Below are 26,151 nucleotides of genomic sequence, written 5' to 3'. Positions count from 1 at the left end.
AAGGCGCTCCTTGCGCACAGAGGAGTGTCTTCCAGAAATTGCAAAAACTCTCTCGATTGCGCTTGATCGATCGTATCATATCGACGATAGCGTTCGATGAAGAAGTTCCTCCAATCCCTTAATCGCGTGTCGTCGTCGACCTTTCTTCTTCAACGTTGCGTCTACGGTACACTCGAGGAAGCGCGCTGATAAATCGAGTTACCGTAGGATTGAGTTTCCACGTCAAGTTTGCCGATACCGCCGATAATATCGAAAGGTCACGTTCAAAAAATGGGCTCGACGTGCAAAATTCGATTTAATCGATACTTCAGCCGTTTAAAAAAAATACGTACGATAATTTGTAATTGAATTTCGGTGCAAAAATGTTAGTTTGACGTCGACAGTGTGTAAAATGTGTGTTAGCGAGTTGGGAAGCAAGCGAAAATAGCCACTTTTGCGAAAATTGAATTTGTCCAACATTTTTTACGTTGCGCGACAGTTTCGAATTACATTTCTTATTTAATTATTTCGAGGATACAAAACGTTTTAAAGATTCATTCGTAATTGGAGCTCACAAAACGTAAATAATTTATGGCTATCTGTGGCAATCATATTTCACGGTAGATACATATATGTTCTTCTTTATTAATCGATACATATATTTCTTATACTGCTGCGTAAAACTATATTTTTTAAAATGTATATTTAATATTGTAAGTCGTATTTGATAATATTGAATATTGCGATAAAAGTAATAAACATTTCAGTTGCCAGCTAAGAAGGATTCGCTCGAAGCTATGTATTTTTCATTGCAATTGATTCATCTCGTAAATATGCTATTCCCGCAGAATTTTGTAATCGGAATATAAACGAAAACTGCCGGCGGTAATAACGGATTTCGCGCGCAATCCGTGTGTATATAAACGCACAAACGGTCGCCTAATGAATTTCACGAGATTGCAAGAGAGTGCTCGTCCGATATCGGTATTAATCTGTCGATTAAGGTATAAGAGGTGTTTATAACAATTCCAGCTCGCTTCTTTTTGCCATTTGAGCGAGAAAAATTGTTCAACCACAATAATAACCACAATGACAAAATAATTCTTTTATAGTAACTAGAGAATAAAATGGTAAAATAAAACAAATATGAATATAAATATGATTAATTTTTGGATAAAAAATAAAAAAATTCAACTTTAGCAACGTTCACGGAATAACAAATGTTGTCAACATCCCATGCACACACATATATATTTGCGTATCAAATTTTGACACACCAATCGGGTTAAACAGAGCGCAAAATGGAGCTTCTTCTTTTTTTTCAAAAATCCCATTTATACGCAGATTTTACGTCAGGGAACACTATATTTGAATGCGTGTGTTTTTCATATGTTGAGCTCGCTCGCTGGAAAGTGTTGTACTACGAGTATATCACACCTCTAGTAAGGATATCACACCTCTAAAATTTGATCAGCATCCTGTCCGGTCGGTTTTATGACTGTTTTAGAGCTGAAAAAACAAACAACCGAAGAAAGCTCTAGTTTACTCCTGTCGATGATGCTCGATGCGATAAATCGAATCCACCTGAGGGTCGTTCAGCAGGAATTACGAATCATGTCCGGGACGCTTTTTGAAACACGAGTAGTTCCGGCAGCGCATGTACACGTGCAAATGCATGTGCATGTACACACGTACGTAAACAGACACAAGTGGTCACACAATAACAAACTTTATACGACACCGTAAATCGCTATCTGACGTCAGTGTGTAAAAAAGCGCGCGTAAACGGTCACACCAGTAATCGGAAACGTCCGTTTTCCGAAAATCCAGTTCGGAAACAGAGTTTTTACGTCACGGTGTCGAGTTCGCGCCACGGCCGTTTTCTCCTTCGGATTTTCTCCATTCCGTCGTTTCTCCTTCGGATCGGGTGCCGAAGTGGTAATTGCTATTTGCCGTCGACCCACTTTTGGTTGTGGGTCGAAAAGTTGCGCGAGTAGGTCGTCCCAAGAGAAACGCCGCGCCTGGGAACCGAAGCGGGAAGATGCGGACGACGGTATGCGTGGATCCTGTTTACCGTTTAAACAGGAGATACCGTAAGCCCGGGTGCCGTACGATAAATGTCAGGCGCAGGCAGTGCGCCTGGCGTCGCGGCGTGCAGAAATGCACGTCGCGAACAGCTCCGGAAATCGCGCGACATTTCTGCATGCTCCATTATCGTCAAGCAGTCGCTTTCAAGACAGAATAGAACGAGCTATTGAACTAGATCCTCTAATGACGCTCGCTAAACCTTCCCATTCGCTAGCAATAAGTATCCTCGATTCTAATAAGTCCTAATCGGATCTCGGAAAAAGCGGCACTTCTGTACAAAGTCATTATCGTTTTATTAATCATTTTATAAAAGAAGATGGAGTTATAAACGCAATAAAACAATATGCGCGCGATTACTTTTCGATATGTAATATTATTTTGTGGTTTTCATGTAAAATGATGTATGATTCTTGATTTATCATCTATATTAATAAACATGAGATCGTTGCTTCAATTTTTCGCATTATACATACTTTGACTTTGACTTCAAATTAAAGATTTCTATCGCAAAGATGAATAAAATGCGCGCGGTGAGGTTAATTCTAAGTTTCCAAGTAATTAAGAATAGCGATAATTTCCCGAGCTTCGTCATCGTTTTGATTTGACTTAGAGAAAGTGCGGCGATCACGTTAACGACGATAGACGCAAAGTAACGTTAAAACGGATGCCGGTAAGTTTCTTAAGTGTAGCTGTGTTATCGACGTCAAACAGGCCTCGAGATTAATTAATTAAGTATGTAGTTAATTAACGTGAGGCTTATTAATGGAGCACGTAATCGTGTAGTGGAAATTTGGCGGTGCTTATTGGAGCGTGCAACTTGGTTAGCAAATTAATGGCAAAACGCTGACGAATTACAAGGCGCGTTGGATGCCGCCTGACGTAAACTCGCCGAGACTATGCATCCTGTCGTTAAAACGTCTTTAGCGAAATGTTACGAGACATCGCTTGTATAGTTACTTATATTAAATAGTTGGCAAATTAAACCCTTACTTGGCGCGAGAAAATTATCGAGTGACAAATGAGCTGAAATGAAATTAGAATTAATGTCAACAAAGTGAAAAGAGCATTTTTGTACATATTTGTAAACACAAATACGTTTTCATTTTCACAATTCGGGAATTCTAAGTCACATTCTTGCTTCAACAAGAAAAAAGTATTTTCTTATTTCGACATAAAATAAAATACTCCGTGTATAAAAATGTTTCTTATTTCTTAATAATAATCCTTTACTTCTTTTCCGATATTTATTTTCGCCAATATATTTTTTCCAACGCTTGAATTATATTAGTAACATCTTCGACCATGCTGGAAGAAGCACTCGACTCGACTTGCAATTTTTCGGGGGCTTAGCGTGGCGTAATTCCGCTCTCGTTTTGTGTCATAAGAATCGAAGAACGACAGCATCCTCTGAGATAAGTGCAGATTAGCGGTCAATCTTTTTGCCCGCAGGGCTTCGTGATGCGCTCGTGGGATTATTAGAAAAGAAAGGAATATATATTCTCCGCCGCGCCTGTGTGCTCGGTCATCCATCGCGTCCATAGCGAAGCTTACGGCCGACAAAGAGCTTATATCAGAGGCTTTCTCTCGCCTGGGCTGACTCAGCCAAAAGTTCAAGTGCTATCTCGAGGTTTAAGGCTAATACTCTTGGACGGATCAGCCGTTGAAAAACTGACGTGTGCGTTCGCGTAACGCTTTCGCTTATGAAGAGCGGATACTCGTATACAAGAGTTACGCGAGGAATATTGGTCGCTGAAAATATTCCTGGTTTCATAAAAGATACTTCATTAAATTGTTAAGAGAACGTTATGTAAGAAAGATATTTTCAGCTGTCGTCTAGAATTTATAAAAAAAAATCTCTGTCCCATTTTGATGAAAAGTGTGCTTGCTATTAAATTTTCGTTATTGTACAATTTGATGCAAAATCATGAAAAAAGAAACTCTTAGGTGAAATACTTTCGATATGATTAAATTCCGCGGTAAAACTCAGAATGATTAAACATAATCACAATTTACCGTTGCCGAAGAATTACATGTCAAGATTACGCAGGACCGACGTTGATCCTTTCGGAAGGACGACAAGGGCGCTTATTGCGCAAAACGTTTTACGTCCTCGTTAAAAGTACTGACGTAACATAAAATTGAATTTGAAAGTTACTTCCCCGTCTTGCTATGGTGGTCGTGCCAAAGGAATTTTAAGGAAAATTCGTTAAGCGATGTTTTCAAGTTACTGACTACAATTATAATTTAGCATAATTGTTGTACACAGCGTGCGGGAAATCGATACGTTAATCGTGAAATTTAAATGTTACCTTCCATTTAAAATTATTACACATTTTGAAAAAAAATTATATCTTCTATCTCGTTCGGAAAAATGGTATATCAAGTGTGTTCAGTTATAAAAACACGACGGTGATTTGCCTGGAAGAACGATATGAGTTTGACGTTCAATATTTTAGCTCACCAGCTAGAACACGCGCCGTTAAATTGAATTTGTAAATTATATTCAACGTGAAATATACGGCAACCTTAGCAAGCTCTTTAATTGCACATGTAATTACTGTGGAAATAAAAATGGCAAGCACCGCGATATCGAATGAGCGAATTTTAATATTTTATATTTTTATCGATGAAACATATGCCGCCGCTTCTCCAATTTTGCGGAAAAAATAAAATAACAATCAATCGCATTATAACAAAATAACGATCGCAACCGGGGAATTGACGGTTTAATTAAAAATTTGGAAATGTTTTATAGGCGGAAATTTTACAATTCTAATTTTAATTATAAATCTGCTTCCGTGTTCACCCATTATTTCGTTGCTGAGTTTCCCTAAGGTGTGCATGTGAATTAATGCTGTAAATTGCGACTATGCGGACGCACGTACATAATGTTTACGGTTGGAGGATTATAATTACGCCGTAGCTGGCGGGTGTAAAAGGCGAGAATAGACCCCCACCTTTTTCCTTGAGCTTTTGAAGTATTTCCAGCAGAAACTGTGAAAATTAATGCCCAGTTTTACTGCCCTTTCACGTGTTCTCTCAATTATTACACGTAGAATAGCACAGTATCGTACACATTACGATTTCCGCAAACCGCTTGCACTCTACCATGCAATCTTAATAGCCTGTCGTGAAAGACCACACATGCAGCTAACGACAGAAGTCTGCCCTTTGTCCCGAAAGGAGAATGGTCGTTAATTTTGAAGAATATCGCCCCTTCGAAACATCTTCTGCATTAACAATGAAAGTTCTTTGTCTTTTAGCAATTGAGACCCCGCAGGGAATTGAAATGTCTCGTTTCTTCCGCCAAAATATTTACAACGTTTAAATATTGGCGATAGTAGCGAATTCAAATATAAATAATAATTAATGATAATATATATGGCGTATTTTTCAGATTTTGCATATTTTATACGAGTAAAAAGTATTTACCATATAATAAAACGCAGCATTAAAAATTCATCATGTTTTTTCGTCATTTTTTTGTTTTACAAAGGAAGTTTATAAAAAAACTATAATTTGTATTTAGCATACACTGCAGATATTAAATGATGTTTCTACAATGTTGTCAAAAATCCATCTACATTGTATAATAATATCATGTTATACAATGATTGTATGTTATTATGTCATCTGTCATCGGCATTGTAAGCGAGCGCTTTATTTAAGCTTTTCACTTCAGCTCATTTTTATGCATCCGCCTTCTGTTCGCCGTATCGCACGCGAATCTACGAACCGGCGTCACCGCAACGAATACTTCGATAGCTTCGCGTGCGATTTTTATTACCGCCTTAATGCCCACAAGAAAAATTCGTTTTGTAGACGATACTTCTTCGGTGGAATCTAGGCCGACGAATCGATATTTTTAACGAGAAAGCCCGGCAGCCCGGTTTCCCGGAAATCCAATGGTTTCAGCCGCGAAGCTGCTGTATGGCCGCTAATGAGAATTTTGCCGAAAGTTTAATTGGCTCTATCATAATTTTGTACGACGCACGATCAAGTCGCGGTTTAATCAAGCCGCGCTTCATTACCGCAAGATTCATGCCTGTATTCGTCTTTCTGAATTTACTCTCTCTCTCTCTCTCTCTCTCTCTCTCTTTTTCTGATTCATTATCTATAAGTGACGACGAGCGGCGCAGTTTTCACCGCCAATTATCTACAATTTAATTTTTCTGCGAACATTTAGCACAAATTAATAATGAGAATTTAATTAAAACGAGATGTACTTATGCATGTAATTCACTTCTTACTATTTCTTTTGCAAAATTACGTTTTATACATTTAAAATATATCTTTATGAAAAATATGCAAAGCGCTTAATTTTTTCTTGTCTTTGCGCTTCCGATAGTCCATTATTTTATATCAACCTTAGAAATTGCCAATGGCTTGAATAAAATATTTATCTGTTGCTTTGACTTTTTTCGTTTTTATGATTCGCTTTTAATAAAGTAGAGTAAACATCTGTTCGCGTGAATGCTTTGCAAAGCATAATGTACCGTGAATCGCCCGCGCAACGGCGATCCAATCGACTTGCATCATTGCAATGTCCGCCACTTGCGACGATTAAAAATTCTACCTACTGGCTTATAGCGGCGCATATTGATTTTTGTCCAATCGGCAAATGGAAGTATCCTGTAGGTGCTTATCTGTAAGCGGCTTTCGCGCGATTCTAAAAACAGAGCGCGGTAGATGGAAATAAGATAAACGGATATCTTTATTATGCTCTCTCGCTATGTATGTGAAAAAGCACTGTTCCTTCAGTTCCTTTATCGGAAAGTAATTGTGAGAATAGTCCGATTATCGTTTACGTAGAAAAGCGCGTGTTACATACCGCGTATATACTCTAAAGGCTTTCCATTTACGAGAAACAGAAATACGACGCGTCTTATCGATCGCGCCCAAGCGAGTCGAATAATTTCGAGCCGACATAAAATATAAGTAGCAAAACGTTATTTTGCTCTCTATAATATTACAAGTGCTATGATGCATATAATGTTGTGTCAAAATAAGCTTCGCATATAAAAATAATTTCTATGACCTTAACTCTCTTCAAATACAAACGTTTATAAAAAGATAAAATGTATTTAAAAAAATGCAACTTGGGGGATTCATTTTTACTTAATAATTTGTTCACATTTCATGCTCAATAAGTGTCTATCAGAGAAACATAAAATTAACTCAAGAGTAAAATTGAGTTAAATTGCATAATTAGCTTTACATAGTCGAGGCTATTTAAATGAAATTACTTCAAACAGCAGGTTTGGGAAAATGAAATTTAAATGTGCATTATTGAGCCTTTGCTTCGCTTTTAAAAGTATATATCAAGTTATCTTCTCGATAAAAAAATGAACACATGAGAAGTAGTTATAAAAAATTTATTAAAATGCGAAATATTTTACAATTAAAAAAAACAGACTGCAGAATTGAAAAATATCGTATTCACTATCACGTTTAGGTACACAAAAGCAAATGTTTTAGATATGAGTAGGATTTGTTTTACAATAGACTCACTCGTTCACTTATTACTATACCATGTTTCAATAAATGCGGTCGGTTAGACAAGCAATGTTTTAATAAAATACCTTTTTCGAAAGAGGATTTCAACTTTTAAATTAAAATTTACGAAATATTTTTCACTTTAAATGAAATTATCAGAGAAAACTCGCGCGGAGTGCAAACTTGTAGCTATAGCGGTTAGATAATCCTCCAGCCTTTTTGGAGAAACTAGAAGAGATAGTAAGGAAAGACTTCTAAATTTGAAAAGATTAAAACTTTTCCACGTAATAATTGATATATTCCCTTCTTATTTTACACATTCCCAAAGATATTACTTTTGTCACAATAAAAATATGACTCTATTTACACATTTCTTTGTAATATACACGAAAGTTGCTTTAACACGAAATAATCATCAATAACTATGACAAAACTGTAGTTATAATTAAAATTGGAATTCAGTAAAATACTATTTGCGGTACGCAGAAGTTTAAAAGCTATGTGTAACAGTATTACACATAATATGAGCATTTTGGGCGGAAGTTCTACATGTGTATATTGTCTCTCAATTAAGGATTGCGCCGATAATCAAGAAACTTTGTTACGATGTAGTGCGAGTAAAGAGGGGATGACTATCCCTACTACGTTGGTATAACAATCATGATCCGACGATTTCGGTAAAATGGAACGGTGGGTCAACGGTCCGATGACCATTTGTTCTAATTTCGTCGGTTTTTCAATGATAAAAATGCCGATGGGAAAAACCGTCTGCGGATAATTATCGAAATTATATTATTATATGGCATAAAAAGTGTATAAAAAGCTGATTTTAAAATATCTTAAATGGCGAAAAAATTTTCAAATTATATATTATTTTTATGCCACATACATATTTATTAATAAAAATAATAGAATCGTCGATTATATTTAAACAACAATGATGAGAGAATTAAATTTGATTATTAACTAATAAAATTTTGCGTTATATCCAAATACTTTGATATATTATTATATACTATAATAAAATTAGACGATATAACTTAATTTTAAAATATTCCATTAGTCTATCGCATTATTTTGGAACATTCTATTATTTAATAATCTGAAACCAGAAATATACTAATTTTATACTTTTGTTGTTTAAACTTCTGTGTACCGCAAATAGTATTCTACTAAATTCCAATTTTAATTATAACTACAGTTTTGTCATAGTTATTGATAAGCATTTTGTGTTAAAGCAATCTTCGTGTATATTTTATATCCACCATAAAAAGTTATATAATTGCTAATGTAATTATATAATTACTGCTGACAATTTGATGCTAAAATGTAGTATATCTTTTATTGAGTAAACGTAGTGAATTTCTTTAACTAAATATAAAACTAGTATATTTCCATTTTCGGACTATTAAATGACCGAATGTTCCAGTTCCAAAATAGTGAGATAGGTTTTAGAGCTAAATTATTCTTACATGGTTTTACAAGCGGCGCGGGGAATATTAAGCCGATTCCCAAGATTTACGTGTTATTCGCACGAGTAAAAGAATACTCACTTCGCTCTAAAGAGAATTCAGTACGAGGCACTTATTTCCCATTCGCGGCGACTTTTATCTACGCTATCCTCGGATGGCCCAATGAAATCTTTCCCCTAATACAGAGATGAGAGAGAGCTTTATCTCTTGCTTTAAAGTTCAAAACTTCGTCTGCGGCGGCAATTCCAAAATTTCCTCTTTAAGCTCGGATGGAGCGAACGTAAGCGTGTCCGTGTCGATCGATAGTCGCTCTCATGCTTCCTCTTTCTCTGTCATTTTCTATCTCCCTTCCACCCCGGCAATTGTGTATCGCACAACGAAACCAATGACGTAAAGCTATAAAATGCACGCGTGAAATTAAACGACGATGTGCAGCGAATGCTAGTTTCTCATGGTGATATTTAATTTTTATGAGTCCGATAACATGTCATTGCGACAGCTTGTCTCGATATAGTGTCGAATGATTTATTATTTCTGTTATCTTTCTCTTGTTTCTTTTCTTCCTTTTCTATTCCATTCTATTTTTTTTTCTTTTTTAACATATAAACCCTTTGTTAAGTACGTCGATTTCTACTGAAATTGCTTCACTCGCGGTTGCGTGATGTTTCGTAATATTTTACGGTAATCTTATTTCATTAAAAAATATACGACAAGATATTACGCGGGTTTATGCGTAATTTGTATTCTTGAAAATGCAAATGACATCTGCGAAATCAGTGAGGTCCAAAATGCGCAGGAAAAATTCCAATGCGCGGAAAAAATAAGCGGGACAAATATCACTTGATTTTTTTACTCTTTTTTTTCGGTTTGTATATCGCGCAGATTCAATTGTTGAAATGGTTTATTCATTCTGACGTAATTAGTTCAGGCTCTATATTACTTTTATAATTCCCAACTGCATCGATGTATGTCCCAACTGTATGTAATATTATGTTCAATAAAGCGTGAATTATATTGGCGATTACGAGCAAAATACGCAACGTTAATTGACACATCGGCTCGATCTAAATTTATACCTCATTTCCGAACTTATTTCGCAAAAGTGTTGCAAAAAGCGAAGGTATCGCCTATTACGGTTTGCAACGCACTTTTTTTTCGAATCATCGGTTCACCGACCGTTCGTTTCGCCGAACGATAACCACGCTCAGCGAAAGGAGAGAGTTAACTGCTGCGGTCGCGTGCCGAAGTAAGATTACAGGCGCGGTTGCGTTTCGAAGTTAAGCCGACCCGGTTGCACTTGCCAAAGTTAAACCGCCCACATTTTACTCGCCCTTATTTAGCCAGCGGCATTTCGATGCGCGCGGCCCGCACTCCGTACCGGCAGGAACTTTGGTCCGCGATGCACTCTCTACTTTTTGCCGACGCGTATTTTTGCGAACTCGTGTTCCGTAAACTCGATGCACAGCCCGGCATTTCGATACGCTCGCGTGAAATGTAAAGAGTTGGCGTGGAAACGGTTGCGTGTGAGCAGTGCGCGTGCGAGCCGTGCACATTTACATACATATTCGCCACACGCGTGTCGCGTGCCCGGATCTGCGTGCGATCAATTTTCAGCTACCCTGCACCGTGACACTTTTAATTTATCAGTTTAATTAACGGTATCTATCGCGGCACGTCAATTACTATGTTTTCGGCGTCGTGTCGCTACGCGTTCTCTTCACGTGCACTGTCTCTTTGCAAAGTCATTGCGCCGATAACGTTACGGCTTGTGTATATGAAAGTCGATAATGAAGCTGGCTCGATGCAATGAATAAAAACTGTGAACGAGAGTTCCCTTTATATTCGATATCTTCCAATATTTGATGAGAATTTTTCCGATGCTTGGTCAAGTCAGCGTAATGACAGAACGATCCTATTGCCTTTCAGTCTTGGTTATTTTATAGCACAGTTACGAGTATCTTTAATTTAAAATTATACTGTTGTAATATGCGACTCGATTTTTATTTATTATTCAAATATATAATTTATTCTTGTAAAGTAAATAAAACGAAAACTTAGCAGGCAAAAAAAAAGGACGAAATGATCAAATTTACAGCAAAATAGTACTATGGAGCATTGTGGAGTATACGCAACGAATAAGAAACATAAGTACACAAAACTTGTATTTCTACGGCGCGCTATTCTGTCTACTTTACATCTCGAACTTTTCTAACGAATTCAGAATAACAATGCTTTACGAAGTACAATTGCAGAATTAATGACGTTTACTTTATCCGTTGCATTATAAATAGAACAAATTAAACGAGAAGAAATAACGTTCATTGTGGACTTTGGATGCTTTCGAAAAAAGAAGTTTTCACGTCGATACAAATATACGAATTGTAAAACAGTATGAAAAAAAAAAAAAATTAAGTGACTCGGCGGCGCCTTGTCAATTGGGAATCGAGGGTTGGTTGGCGCGCAACCGAAAGGCGAAACACGAATTTAATCAATTTCCATCCGCATTGCAGCGACGCGGCGCTGCGCAGCGGTTTTAATTTATCAATTTAATTAATGGGTATCTGGTGTACAGAGTTACCAATTAAAACAGAATCAACGTCATCGGGTTTCGCGATTTCTTCACTCGCGTCGCCATGGCCGCGTGCGAATATCGAGCAAGAGCGGAAACGAGCAGGCCGCCGCGCAGCACGCTTGCATATTGCGGAACACGCAGACAAGCGGCAGAATCCGATAAAATAACTGAAATATTGCAAATAGGGCCAAGCGAACGGCGAGTAAACGTCTGCGCCTCTCGGACGAGCGAAACGCTCCGATATTTGAGACCGAAAGCGCATCGCGTATCGCGGCAACAAATATTCGCGCATAAAGTTCCGGAAACGTTAATAATCCTGCGATATAGGTCAAAAGTTACGACGACGATGAAACGACGGGCGTGGAATTGCGGGCATGACCACGCACGGATTGCTCTTGTTAACATCGTACTACTATGATACGTATGAAAGCAAGCCGGCAAAGCTGGTCGCTATTAATGTATCCTGATGATAATTAATCCTGTGCGCAAACAAACATCCCGAGAGACACGCTTTGCGTATCACAATTTGTTTATGACAAATGCAAAAATTGTGTTACATCGCGGCCTTCATTCAGTGTGTCATTCCAACTTTCGCTTATGCATGCACTCTCATGTTAGCGGTTCAACGCCGTGTCGGCGCGTAATGTAATATCGCTATTAAAGCCAGAAAAAAAATCAAGCTCAAACTTGAAGCTGTTTTTGCACAAAAAGATTCAATGTTTTGACTTTTGTCAAGAGAATCTTTGTCAATTGTTAAACAGATAAAAAATTCACAAATGACAAAACATCATACATATACAGAAAATCTAAGATATTTTCTACATTGTATTGAATATTTTATTTTGTGTTAATAAAAACGTTCAAGATAACGAAAATAGAGATCAGAGATAAAAATTGTGATGACTTCCTCTTATTCCATAAAAATAAAGTCACGTAATGCAATTGTAAAATGAAATTTCGCGCCAAATTGGTACGTGTAAACATATTAAATATGTAAACGATTTATTTATATATCACGTCGGTGTGACCAAATATGGTAGACACAAAACGATCAATATTTGTTAATATCTATGCAGCATATGCGGTGTGTTGTAATGTAACAAGCTTTCGCGCCATAAGCGTGTAGAGCGTCGGAAAAGAGGTCGGTTGAAAAGAGGTAACTGCGTGCGCAGCAGTTGCGTTTATCGCGAAATTTCTGTTATTTACATTTATTAGCAGGCTCGCTCGTGCTTGTGTAAAGTAAACGTCTCACGAGTACAATGTGCAATGCGTCTTACCTTCTCTATTATGCATACGAGATTTATGATAGATCCTACGTCGACGTGATGCTCGTCGCTTCCTAATATAAACGCCTCTGGTATCACTATATGTAGATTGACAAAGTGTGACAGTATCCCTGTACTTCTCGAGACCTGAAAAATAAAAGACGCAGTAGGTAAATTGCTTTGCACAGAATTAGAACTTGACTTAATGCGAGGATACATTTGGAACGCAAAAGAAGAAAACAAATGGAGCAACGTTTTTGGATTTCTCATTTCATGTACGCGTAATGAAAATGTCAGAGTTTATAACCGTAAATGTCATAATAAAACTGTGATAAGATGTACAGATGTGTTCAATATAAAGTACGTAAAAAGTGCAAAAATGCAATATTAAAATTTATAATTTATTTTGTAATTTATAATTATTTTTATTATTATTAACATATATTACGCCAAAAAAAAACTTACGAAGGTGAAATAAAAAATATTACCGAAATATTGAAAAACTTTGGCGTGATGTAGCTTGCTCGTAAGCTTCTACGAAATGCTGCGACAAAATATTCGTTTAAAAATGTCGCTTCAATAATAATTATATAATATTGCACAATGGCATCGCTAAATAATTTTAAACGATACGGGCTGTCACGGCAATTATAGTTACATATTTATAAATTTTCTCTTCTGGTCTGGTTACTCGCGTAACAACGAAAGTTATCGCATTCGCAGCAAATATAAATCAGTATGTGTTCTCTCCAAATTTATATTACAATGTTTATCTCTTTGATTGCAAGTGTAAAATATCTTTAACAAATTGTGATAAATAAATTAGTCGGTGTTTAATTATACGGCACCAATTAGTGATCATATCTAAGTATTTATTATAAATCATATAAAGTTATCATTGATTCAACAGTGTCTATTGATACATCACGATTAAAAAATGTATTATATTTTTGACCAAAGCCGGGTATAGGTGCTTCAAAGTATGCAAATGCACCATGGTGAAGGTTGAACGGACATTAATTCATCGGGTTTCGAATACATGGAAATCGGCTTATCGACAACTTCGTTCGAAAACATTGTAACTCGAAATACCGGGTTTTTCAGTACAGTCCATTAAATATTTCAATGGAAAACTGAGTGCTTCCTGGCAGTTCCAATCTTTTTCAGCAAAAAAATCTTCAGAGACGGCTGAAAGATATCTACAATAACATATCAGTGTAACGTTTTATACATAACTTCGTTTTAATAAAAACTTTTAATAATAAAAACATTCTTTGTTCGCTAGTGATAATAAGCACAAAATTACCTTGAAAATTGCAATCTCATTACATTTGAGCGATTGTCTATTAATATAATGTAATTTGTAGTAAATTTTATAAGAGAATCTTTAACAAAATAATGCATTAATTGCAAAAATGTGCATAAACATAATATCGCAACATTACAACAGCGGCAAGAAAGGTAATTAAAAGAAAAGGGAATCTTATATCAATTCAAGAATCTTTATGGCACGGAGATACGAAAGCAAGAAGGGATTATCTCGCCGTCCAGCGAAACGTGACTAAAATTATAATTTTAATGTAAAATGTTATTTACCCTGCAAAAATTTCATTCCGGAGTTTTAGTTCTTACATAACTCCGTTAAAATAACGCAAGGATATCACGATCAGAATTGTCACTTTTAAGCCGTTTTCTTCGCACATCTTCATCTTTCGATTATACTCAAGAAACAATACCGCGATCTTTTTTCGAGCGTATTCGCTCGAGAAACCATCTTGAGTGCTATCGGATGTCGCTGAGTATACATGTGTAGTTTCAAAGAGAGAGAGAGAGAGAGAGAGCGACAGCGTGCAGCGGCGAACTCTGCGCTAGGAAAGTTTACCACAGGACAATGGTCTCCGTAGGTAGGTAGATAGGTAGGTGGATACTCCGCGCACATAAAAAAGCATTATGCGAGTTTGAGAAGTGTATCGTTCCGCTGCCAAGTTGGAGAAGCGTGACCGCCTCCTCCGTTGCGCGGAACTTTCTTCTTGGCTCAACGTAACAGCGCGCGCGCCGAGCTGTGCATCCTCGAGATGCAGCCCTGCATCATGCGGGGTAAAAACGTCACTGTGAGTAAATATACAGTCGGATGCCGGCTGATGGTATTTTCTTTTTTTCCCTTTTTTTTTTTTAAACACTACGCGCGCACCTTCTGGCCGCGTATACGTTGCAGTTATGAAACGTCATGAAACGCCTGGCTGCTCTCGCCGTTCTCCGCTGCTCCTCCTTCCTTCTTTTTTTTTTTTACTCGTTTTCAAAAGGATATGCAGCGGAGAGAGTCTCGACTCGTTGTACGCGCGTACACGCCATTGTCGCGCGCCGGTGTATAATCGCATTAATAAAACGGTATATTCTATGGACGACGCGTTATAATAGCGGTACGAAAGCTGTGTGTGCTTTTGCATGACAAAGGAGGAAATTGACAAGCGCTGATGCTCTTGTTATCACGGTGGCGGTGCGGTGGATGGGTCACTCCCGCGGTACAAAAGAACTGCGAAACGAGAGCGCAGTTAATTAAATCCCCGTGCGTTTAACTGTCTTGAAAAATCTGTTATCCAGCAGAACGGCGTATCTGTCGGTTATAAACTCGGGCGGCGAGCAATAGCGAGTAATTGTTATTCTCCACGGCTAAAGACCCAAGGTGATTTTTAGCTCGCCATTTCAATTGCCCAACACGGACACTTTACGACGGTATTTTTTTAATCAACTAAATCGACATGCTGATTTTTCTATTATCGCATTTTATAATTTGTTTTCGTTCGCAATACGCTTCCATTGAGAACGTCACGCTTATTCTTGCTGTTTGAAAAGATTCCTTTATCAAATTCATTATCGATACGAGCAGTTTCGTAGACAATAAATTAATATTTTACAAAAGTGTATAAATAATGTTCTCTTTTTTTAAACAACATAAGTTGATTTAATATGTTGCTCTAATCATGTTAAGCGCGTTCAAAGGTATTTTTAACAATTTGATAATTTAATGTAACTTATCGACATTTCCATTAAAGAAAGAACCGACTTGAAATGGACGAAGGAATTTCACTGCATGAAGCATGAGCGCGAATTTGTGGCTAGCCCGTGCTACATTCGCAGTGATATACTCACTCATTCCGCCGGCAAGCTCCATAAATACGACTGACGGCAGCTGTGTGTATACACTATTCGCGGTCTCTCGGCGTCAAATAAGCGGCGATGCAGTCAGTGCGCGTAGAAAATCGCGCGAATTAAAAATATGCGCGTTCTGATTAATCGGCCAGAATGCGACGAGCTAGTGCCGGTCGCCGCTCGTGTTTATCGTCGTCTCCTCAATCGTGAAAATCTCGCTGAACGTTGGCTGCGTCGTGTCGCGCCGCGCCGCTCCGCGCAAGAGTTGACGTTTATTTTCATCGTGCTTGAATAACGGCAGATAAATTTGCGAAGGAAATATTACCGCGCTTTTCTCACGAAATTTTATCTTGCCACGGCAGCAGAGAGGGACCGTCGGCTGAGCGCTGCTATAAATGTTGCGCCATGAATTTCGTGCGCCGGACGACAAGCTTTTTTGCCGGCTTTTCAAGATAAAATCGCGGACCATCTGGCGCGGATATGCGTTTACAATTACCGTCGCGCCGCGAATTGCCTATGTAAATGGCATTCGTCGCGTTCACGTTTCGAACTGGACCGCGTTTTTTTTTCGCGATTAATACGCGGCCGTCGTGCTGGCTCGGAATATCCCTCCCGCGGGATTATCGACCTCGTGTATCGTTCGCTTCTCTCTTCTATTTATTATTTTTTTTTTTTTTTTGCTGCCTCCGAAAACGCGCGGATACTCTTATCTGACGTGGCGGGGATAAAAAATGACGTCTGTCATGGATCGGACCGTTCGAAAATCTCCCAATTGTGCGAAGGAGAGCCGAGCGTCCCGGATTTTCAGGGGTAAGGCTCGAGCATATATCAGCCGGGTCTCGTTCCCTTGCGAAAATGCTCCACGAAAATACGCTCTTTGCGTCGGCCATTTGACCCTTGCACAAATATATTAGACAGATTCCTTATGCGCACGTGGCTCGATGTATTCGCGGCAGATGCGACTATTGAACGCTGACTTTTCCAAAATAATATATTGCGTTATTTATGCGAAACTTGCAAATTGAATGTGTAACGGAATATGACAAACGCTCTGTGCGTTTAATATATTTCCTTGCATGCATGGTAATTCCTCTTCATCGTTTTCTCGTTTAATCTACGTATTACGATTATTTCTATTTAAACTATTTCATACGCTGTCTTGTAATCCTCATGTTTTCTGTACAGTAAACATATTTTTACCGCATCAAATTAATAATTTTAATGCAACAAGATCACACAGAAACTGTAGACGTAAATGTGCAGAAAACTTCTACTTGTTAAAGAATACGACATTCCAACAGTTTGCTAAATACGAAAAGCTCGCTAACAAATACATTCTTTATTTGCGCTTTTGTCTTCCTTTGTTCAGATAATAATAATTAAAAATGTTTCGTCACAAAGAAATATTTTCCATACAATCGTTTCGCAGTTGTTTCAAATTGCGAAAATTTCGTGATCACAAAAATCCATAGATATGGCTTTTTCATCCATCGTCAATCGTTGCTTTCTCCCTGCGTTGATTAAAAACTTCCATGTGTCTGTAACACCATATTACTTCGCGTTTGCTTGCGTGCTTCACAATGGTACCAAACCATATGTATGTATGTGTGTGTGTGTGTGTGTTTTTTTATCACGATATTCCTATTTAATCCCATATAAAACATTGCTCGCCCTATCGCGTTGACACACACAGTCGTAATTGGATTAATGCAATTCGGTTTAATCAGTCGGATTATTACCTTTTACGGTATATTAGCAGTTTGTTTGTAGTTCCAAACGAGAGTATCAGTAAATAATTCCGCATTTATTAACGAGTATTCTCTCGTATATTTAATCACAATCGCGTGCACCTCAATTCCTCGTTTCTCTCCCTTTTTTTTAATGCGATTAAATATGGCATGACGATTACGTAAATTATTTGCACAAAATTGGAATGTCTCTGGAGCGACAAATTACATTTTTTTTTTTTTTTTTTCTTAAATTATAATTGTTTTTATTCGTTACTTCGGAATCGTTTGGTAATTTCTCTACCAAAGAAAAATCGATCTCACATGTAAAGTATATATTACCTATACTTTTATTACCTTCAAAGTAAACTGCCAATAAAAAGTATTACTTCATTTTCTGAGGCTATGGAAATTATAATTTGTGGTAGTCGAAAGCGTTTGAACTTCATTGCTCGTAACCTTTGCCTTTATGGTTTCGCTAGACACAGCGCGCAGCTCATCCAGTTTTCGCAATAAAACTGTTCTATCTTACATAGCTTTTCCGTGCATTTAACGCGGCTAACGTCACAAGCAGCTTCCGCGGTTCAGGAACTGCCTTTCTATTACAGAATAAAAGATTCATGCAGCAATTTAAGAGAAATCTTTCCATTGGAGGAAACATTATCGAAATTTATAATAATCCCTATTTTTGATTCAATTACACCGTTATCTTGTCTCGTCCAGCCGTCAGTAATTTGCGCGAGCTTTATTTCTCAGGTAGCCTTATTTTGTTCAATTATTGGTGCGAAAAGTAATAACAATATCATGCGGTAAATATAATTCCATCAACGCTTACTGGATGCATTTGTCGCTGTACAATTTCTAGGGCTCTTGACAACTGCGAGGTTCCGATGTGTATATGTCAGCTTCCACTGGAAAGCGACGTAAAATATTCAATGTGAAAATACAACGCTCGCATACGTCATCTACTTTCACGGGACAGCCGACCGCGAACAGAGAAAAGCGACGGGAAAAAGCGCGAGCTCGTTGAGATCGGCGACGTCATCGTCGCCGCCTCCTGTCGTAATCCACTTCTTTTCCTAGGCGGCTCATCAAACACACGGGCGAAGGTGTCACCTGCTCGCCGCAGGGTGCGATATACAATATATGCGCTTCAAACTGTAATAGTATTTGCACAAGCCGGCTCATCCCGCGCTTATCGTGTAAACAAGCGCGCGACAATCCTGCTTAAGAGGCATCTTAATTCTTTCGTCCCGAATTTTTTTTTTAATAAGCTATAATCCCCTATTTGCGATTTATATTTTTCGTAAAAGTGATGAAAACTTTATAAAATGTTCGCGCATTATTATTCTTATCGATCATATACACACGACTTTTGTATAATCATATAACGCGAGCGCTATTTTAATTATAGTAGCGCTGTACCGTTGATTTTAAATTAAAAAGAAGTCGAGAATTCACGTGAGTTTTGAGAATATTTGTATGAAAATTGGAAAGTACTATTCATTTTTTGTAACAATAGCTGATCAATATGTGTTGTTCTTTTATATATGCTCTAATTTGAACAAATGCTATAATTGGTTCTCTCGAAAAAAAAGAACATAACTTTAATCGATATATATCGATAAATTACAATGGCTGGTTAATTAATGAACAAATATTATAATAAAAATATTTAAACGTAATCATTTTCAATACTGTGATTTTATCAAGCATCAATTAAGCATCAATAATAAAATATAACATGTTAATTGCGTAAATAAATCACAGTTTATGCATTTCTCTTATCATAATACCAGATTATTCTATATTATGTTTTCCGCGCTACACCACTAAGCACCTGTCTCGATCGTGCTTACGTAGAAGCTTTCTGCGTGACTATAACTCGCGGCGCGGCGTGCCATGGCACGTTCGCGGCCGATGATATACGTAACGACGTTCGACGACATGTCAAACGGTGCGTGGACGATAGCTTCGTGGACGTAAAGCCGTTTCGGAGAGTCAAGCTGGCGTGAATAGTGACGGCCAACACACACATACACGCGCACACCAGCGACGGGATAATTTGTATGAAGCTCGCGTAGGGGTTTCTGAATAATCGTGATATGTGCGGGGGAAACTTTCGCGTACCATAGCTTCTAATTCCGATACGAGCGCTAAATCGCCCCTCCCGTAAATTCGCCTCTTGCCTGCGCGCCTATACAGCGGAGACGGTTGCTGACGTAACGAGGACAATTGGGGCCACGATTGGAAATGGGGAGAAGAATCCCAAGAAAAAGAAAACTGTGTCGACGTTTGCGGAAGGTAATGGTGCGTCTAATGTCTAATCGATATATCTGTATTATAGTTTTTACAATACGCATTGTATCGTTTTCTTTTTGTCATTCGCTGTATTACTCTTTTCTGCGACCTAATAAGTTTGATACATGAATATTAATGTACTATCATCTTATTGATCTTTTCAACGGTCGGATACAATGGTCTGGTTCTATCGCGACCCATATCTATTAGATTGATCGAAAAAGTCATTCCGTTTTTTTCTCTTGTATAGCTTTTACGGTAATAAACAAAAAAAAAAAAAAAGATAGAAACAAATTTTTTGATCTATCTGATACTCCGACGGTTTTCTCGTAGAATCAGATCGCAAAATAGGATTGCACAATTTTACGATATTTCGCTTGTCATAAATATACATATATTTGCCGTATATAGAATATAAATTGTAAAATTATTCATTTTTTAATCAAATTACACAAATTTATTTCCAAGAACAGATTCAAGGAATCGTAACGTAAAGAACGCGTATCGTAAGTTAATGCACGGTCGATCTCTTCGCTCATAATTTATTCCGACCGCGTGGCTTGTATAAAAAAAATATCAGGTCGATGTCGATCGATGTTATCGCAAGTTTCTTCGGAGTGAGGAGCTCAGCGAGGATATATTCGAAGCTATTAATTACGGGAACGTCAGGACCAGGGAGGGTCAAGTTGTCTCGGGATAAGTCAGACGCGAAAGATTCGCGTAAATACCGTGCAGCAGCCGGCTTAATCTTTTTATCTTCAGACCGCGGTGGCCCCTACGCTATTTATAATCCATAGGTACTTCTGGGAATTGGTTCGGGCAGGCACCTGGTTGCAAGGTGTGACACGTGAGTCCTAGAAAAAGGAGCGCAGTGTACGCGCGCGCAAGGCGTTTCATCTAACGTACCATCTGTATTACTTGACGTTGTACTTCCTTTCTTTGAAACGATGCAATACCCCCCGCGTCCAACGCGAACGTGACAGACGACAGATTGGCCGGTGTATACTTACGTCGATAAGGGAACGGGCACTACACGAGAGAGAGAGAGAGAGAGAGAGAGAGAGAGAGAGAGAGAGAGAGAGAGAGAGAGAGAGAGAGAGAGAGAGAAAGGAGGGGAGGCTGGAGTGCGCGAAACGTTGGGCAAATACGCGCGTACTGCTGCAGAGCAGCAAGATGGGAAAAAATGTGACGCGCGTTGCGCGCGCCTCCGTGCAGAGACACGTATATTTTCTTGTTTTCTGTCATAACATCTCGCAGCCATCCTGCACGTAACGACATGTCATTTGTGAGCTGAATGCAGTCGGGCGTTATCGCGGAAGTCGCACAAAGTTCCGACCGTATAATCAATGCATTTACGCCGGGCTTTACATTGTGTTCTACCTTCTCATTTGCATCTAACAATTCGAGGAAGAAATTAAACGCATTATGCGCTTATTTATCATGCGTCTTATGGGTCAGATGTCTTCTGGTTTACAGGCGCGCGCGCGCGCGCTCTCTCTCTCTCTCTCTCTCTCTCTCTCTCTCTCTCCCTCTTTCTCCCTCTTAGTTTCCGGTTCTTACGCAGAGTATCGAGAAATGCGAGAAAATTGTCAGCCACTCGCGAGGAGCTGTGCTCGGCTAGAAAACACAGCGGCCGACGGGGCGCGCTAATCAATTACGTCGTAACGTTAATAAATCCTGTGCAACATGATTATAACAACAACGAGCGTTTTAAAGAAACCCACGAGAAAATCCATTATAAAAATCTCTCTTAGCCATTCAAGATGCCGGGCGCTGCGGCCATTAATTACCGACGTCCTATTAACACGTATTTCAGTTTCAGAAGCTGCAGTGACGGCCACAATATCCAGCTTTTTGTGTCGTAACATCACGGCGCTCTTTCTCTCGTCTCGCGGAGATGCGGACGAGGCGAGGAATGAGGGGAAACCCCAGTCCGAACTGTCTGGGCTCGCGAAAACGTGTCCTTCGAATTTCCACGTTCCACGAATATACACATACAGCGTCTGTTTGGACCGGGACGACTCGCTCGGAGAATGAGAATCGTGTGGCATAAAAGCTACGGCCGTAATGAGTTCTTTCCGCCGCCGCCGCCGCCGCCCGTCGATTTCCGCGCGCATAAGCTTCGAACTAAGCCGCGTCGGCGTGGAAATGTAGCGAGAACGCTGGCGGATAGAGAATGGCGGGCGAACCGCGAATACAAGAGGCTGACAGGCCGGTACCCACGGTTCTCTACTTATTCGTCACTCTCGATGCGGGCAACCCACCGAGGCGTCCCTCCATTGTGCACCGCCAACGGCGGTCTGAAAATTGCTGCAGCGACCTTTCGCGTTGGTCGACGACGACGCGTCGCGAACAACGTGTGTCGACGGAGTCGGGCGTTCGATTACGCCGACGCGAAACGAGGCTCCTATTTATTTTTAATCGCGGCGAGGCGTGAGCGTGGGAGAGCGCGCCGCCGCTCTCGTGATTAACGCGCTCCAGATTCGCCCGGTCTGAGGAATCGCGCTTGGAAGGCACGCTCACGCTCGGCAGCCGTGCACCCGATCGAAACGAAGAGCAGAAATGAGTCAATCTACGTATCTTCTAGCGTGAGACGAAACGAGCAATCGTAGTCTGAATTTCGCGAGAATCTACGTGCTCTAGAAGAATCGAGTTTCGAGAGAGATGTAAAACTGTTTCCGGGCTTATAAAGTTAACCAGACCAATTGCAACATTAGACTATGATTTTTCAATGATGTTATATTGAGAAATATTTTTTTTTTTTCAAACAATTTTACAATATTTACATACTGCACAAGCGGCTGTTTGAAATGCACTTGTAGTCTGAGTACATTCTTTTCACACGAGTTTTAATGCTTTTACACCTTTGTTGGCATGATAAATTTCATCAACCGTTCTCAATAAAAATTATTGCAGCATTTTGAAAAGTGATATGCTCCATCAACGGATATAATTAGTTATTGAATGTTTGACTCAGACACGAGACACGGACGATGATCGATAGAACATCACGTTACGGTGTTATTAAAATACTTCGGTGCTATACAGCAATTTATCTTAGCTATCGCTTTTCAGAGGGGACACAGGATAAAAAATGTCTTTAGCTCTTCTCTTGTGTCACTTGCGCGAGAGTCCCTGGTAACGGTACGGGTCACCAATATATAGGGCGCGTGTCACCCGTTGCAGAATCCGCCGTGGCGCTCACAGGACGTACCGATGACGTCGTTAGCGGGAGAGAGAGCGAGAGAGAGAGAGAGGGGAATTCAGACTTCCTGCAGTTCGAAGTGATTCAAAGGTGAAACGAGCAGCGAAACATTTTCATTTCCCCGCAGGGTTCAGAACGACGCCACACCGACAGTCTCCGCCGCTCTCTTGTTAGTCCAGTTAAATCCGACGTAGAGTTAATTCGGTTTGTTCCACGGTTCAGAATCTGGAACCTACCTGCCTGGACTTTGCTTTACGTGACTCTGACAGTATAATTTCTTGGCGGCAGAAAATCATCGCGAGCATTTCAACGTAATCTTGTTACGCGCGAAATTAACTGTTACGATTATTATTTCAATTGATATTCTTCACTCCCTGATCTCGGGTTACAGCTGATTAATAATTTCATTATCGTCCGTAATTCATAATTGCCTTGAAAGTAAATGAAGTAGATATGACGTTTCTCACGTTACGTTAGAGTTCATTATACAAATAATGAGAAAAACGTGTACATCAGAAAGCACTCGTAAACGTTTCTCGGGCAACGTATCTATACGTATCTGCGGTCTCGACGAATCGAAAAAATTAGTGACTCGCCAATTTATTACAAAAAGACCGATATTTATTATTATATTATTTCTGCAAGAATGCGTAATGTAGTCACTCTCATCGCTGTGGCTTTCAATAGCAACACTTACAAAGATAGCTCAAAATAGTTGAAAGTGGTCTTACGTTTCACTGCAAAGAATGACGTAACAATCTCGTTACCTTGCATCGATATAATGACAATATGTGAATGTATCACCGATATCGAATGTCGAAAGCGGAGTCGGAAACACGAGTACCTATTCAGTTACATCTCAGACTAAGGACAGTAAGGCGACTTCTGGACCGTTGAGAAGTTAACTCTACAAGTAAATCCTGCCTACGTTCATTTCGTGCTCATTAGTAAGCTGACACGCATAGTCGCGAAACGCGAGTATAACGAGATATTGCGGTGATGATTACAAAAGGACAGACGGCATTGCAGCAACATCGAATTGTCATCGGTGTAATCTGCTGGCGAATATCCGCGCGACAAAGCTATCCGCTTTAACTCTTTGCTGGTCAGTGCATATCGACGAACTGTAGATACAGTTTTCGTAATATTTAAAGTTTGCCAGGTAGTTTATCGTGTAGCTGTGACAACTTTTTCCCCAAAAAATGTCGTACGAGAACAATGCATTTTTATAGACAATGGATGGATGTATCAGGTCATCCTGATTGTATAAATATAGATATTCGATGTTTTTGGTTTCATTCTTGAGCAAAGAAGAGTTTCTATTGCAAATAAAATTTAAACAAATATTTAATTAATCCGAATCTGTTGAATATACGGTAAAAATGTTGCAAAAATTTAATATTGTGAAAAAAATAATAAGAAAATAAAAGCAAAAATGAAAGATAAACAACTAATATAACATTATATAATGTTATACTCTTAAATAATATTTCCAAATTAAATATTTTTAATGTTCAAAAAGGTTACTATCGTTTTTCGGTAGAATTACTTTCACAATAACGATATATTATACGAAGCATGAAATATTTTATAGATGCGAGTACTCCATTTAAATATATGCATCGCAATGAAGCAACGCGATAGAAACCTTATATTTTCGTTCATGGAAGCTGGTTCTAAAAATGCATCGGAATTACACGATTATAGTCGTATCAAATGTAAATGGCTTACATCCCATTCATCACGTCAGTGCTTCGTTTTGGTAAATTGGCATATTAAGCGGAACGGCCAGTTGACACGCGGCCAATTTTCTCCCGATTAAAATGTATGCTGCCAAAATGTAAAAAAAAATATTTGTATGTATCGACTCGTTCAAAACTGTTCACATATACTGCAACAGCTTACTGTGGCTCGAGAGTGTGATGTTGCATTTATTATTTAAAATCCGGTTAAATACCGCCGTAATAAAACCGCCTCACTATCGAAGTTGTGCACCATGCATTTTCAACGAGTTTTTCGACATATTATAAAGAAAAAATCTCTCGATGACTATCTGTGCGACATCCTTGCGACTGTAACGGAAGTTGCAATTTTCTCTGACCATTGAAATCGATGTCGAATGATTTCTCTCTTTAAAGGAGAGCTATTTGTTCGTCGGCCAGAAAAATATCAATATCGAAGACCTGCGATCTACCGCGAGAAAGCTCCTCTTTCTTGCGCGAGACGTGGAGGATTTCTTTTCACGTATATAAAATAATTTCTTTTTGCGAGAGCGGACGCGCGTTCACGAGCGAGGGGATGTGGATATTATGTGACATATATTTCTCATGGAGCGGCGGTCGAGACTTCATGTGAAAAGTGAAGTCTCTTCGAGAATGTGCGCGGCGATCCTATCACACGGCCGCTCACGGAGTGCGCGGTGCGGTCCGTCCAGTGTAGACGAATGAAACGAAAATTCGATTTGAACCGTCGTCAGCCTGTATCACATATCTGCGGAAATGTTCGTTTTTACTCGAAATAAATTTTGCCCGGCGTAAAGGCGAATGGCGAACAGAATACGTATCTCGCGGCAACACGCCACCGCGCGCGGAAAGGACGGCAGCGGCACCCTACCCATCCCATCCCGTCCCTTCGGTATCGTTGAGCTTCCTGTTTCTTTGGATCTCCTGGGAAACTTTAAAGATTCCAAGTTATAACCGTCCGGCGGGAGGAATGCTATCCTGAAAATTGCATTCCCATGACTGGAACGTTTCAGCGCTGTAATGTATCACTTCCGCGCTGCCCCGAAAGATCTCGTTCTCGCTTCTAGCGCCAGTAACCACGCGCTCAAGATCAAAGAGTATTCAGAAGTGTTGCCATGTTTCGCGCAAGCGTTATCTTTGATTTATCTTTGACG

General features: G+C 39.2%; 1 protein-coding gene across 3 annotated transcripts in view; it reads right to left on the bottom strand.

Annotated features, from left to right (window-relative positions):
* Positions 1–26,151, bottom strand: part of dpr12 (defective proboscis extension response 12) — a 250,778-nt gene that overhangs the window by 36,543 nt on the left and 188,084 nt on the right. For all 3 annotated transcript variants that reach the window (XM_067355354.1, XM_067355356.1, XM_067355355.1), the window contains one exon: positions 12,885–13,019. In XM_067355354.1, coding sequence (XP_067211455.1) covers positions 12,885–13,019 — 135 coding nt within the window. The remainder of the gene's footprint in view (positions 1–12,884; positions 13,020–26,151) is intronic.

Source organism: Linepithema humile, chromosome 5 (genome assembly GCF_040581485.1).
Source record: "Linepithema humile isolate Giens D197 chromosome 5, Lhum_UNIL_v1.0, whole genome shotgun sequence".
NCBI classification, from domain to species: domain Eukaryota; kingdom Metazoa; phylum Arthropoda; class Insecta; order Hymenoptera; family Formicidae; genus Linepithema; species Linepithema humile.
Note: the sequence above shows the minus strand (reverse complement) of the source record. Positions and strands in the feature narration are given on the sequence as shown.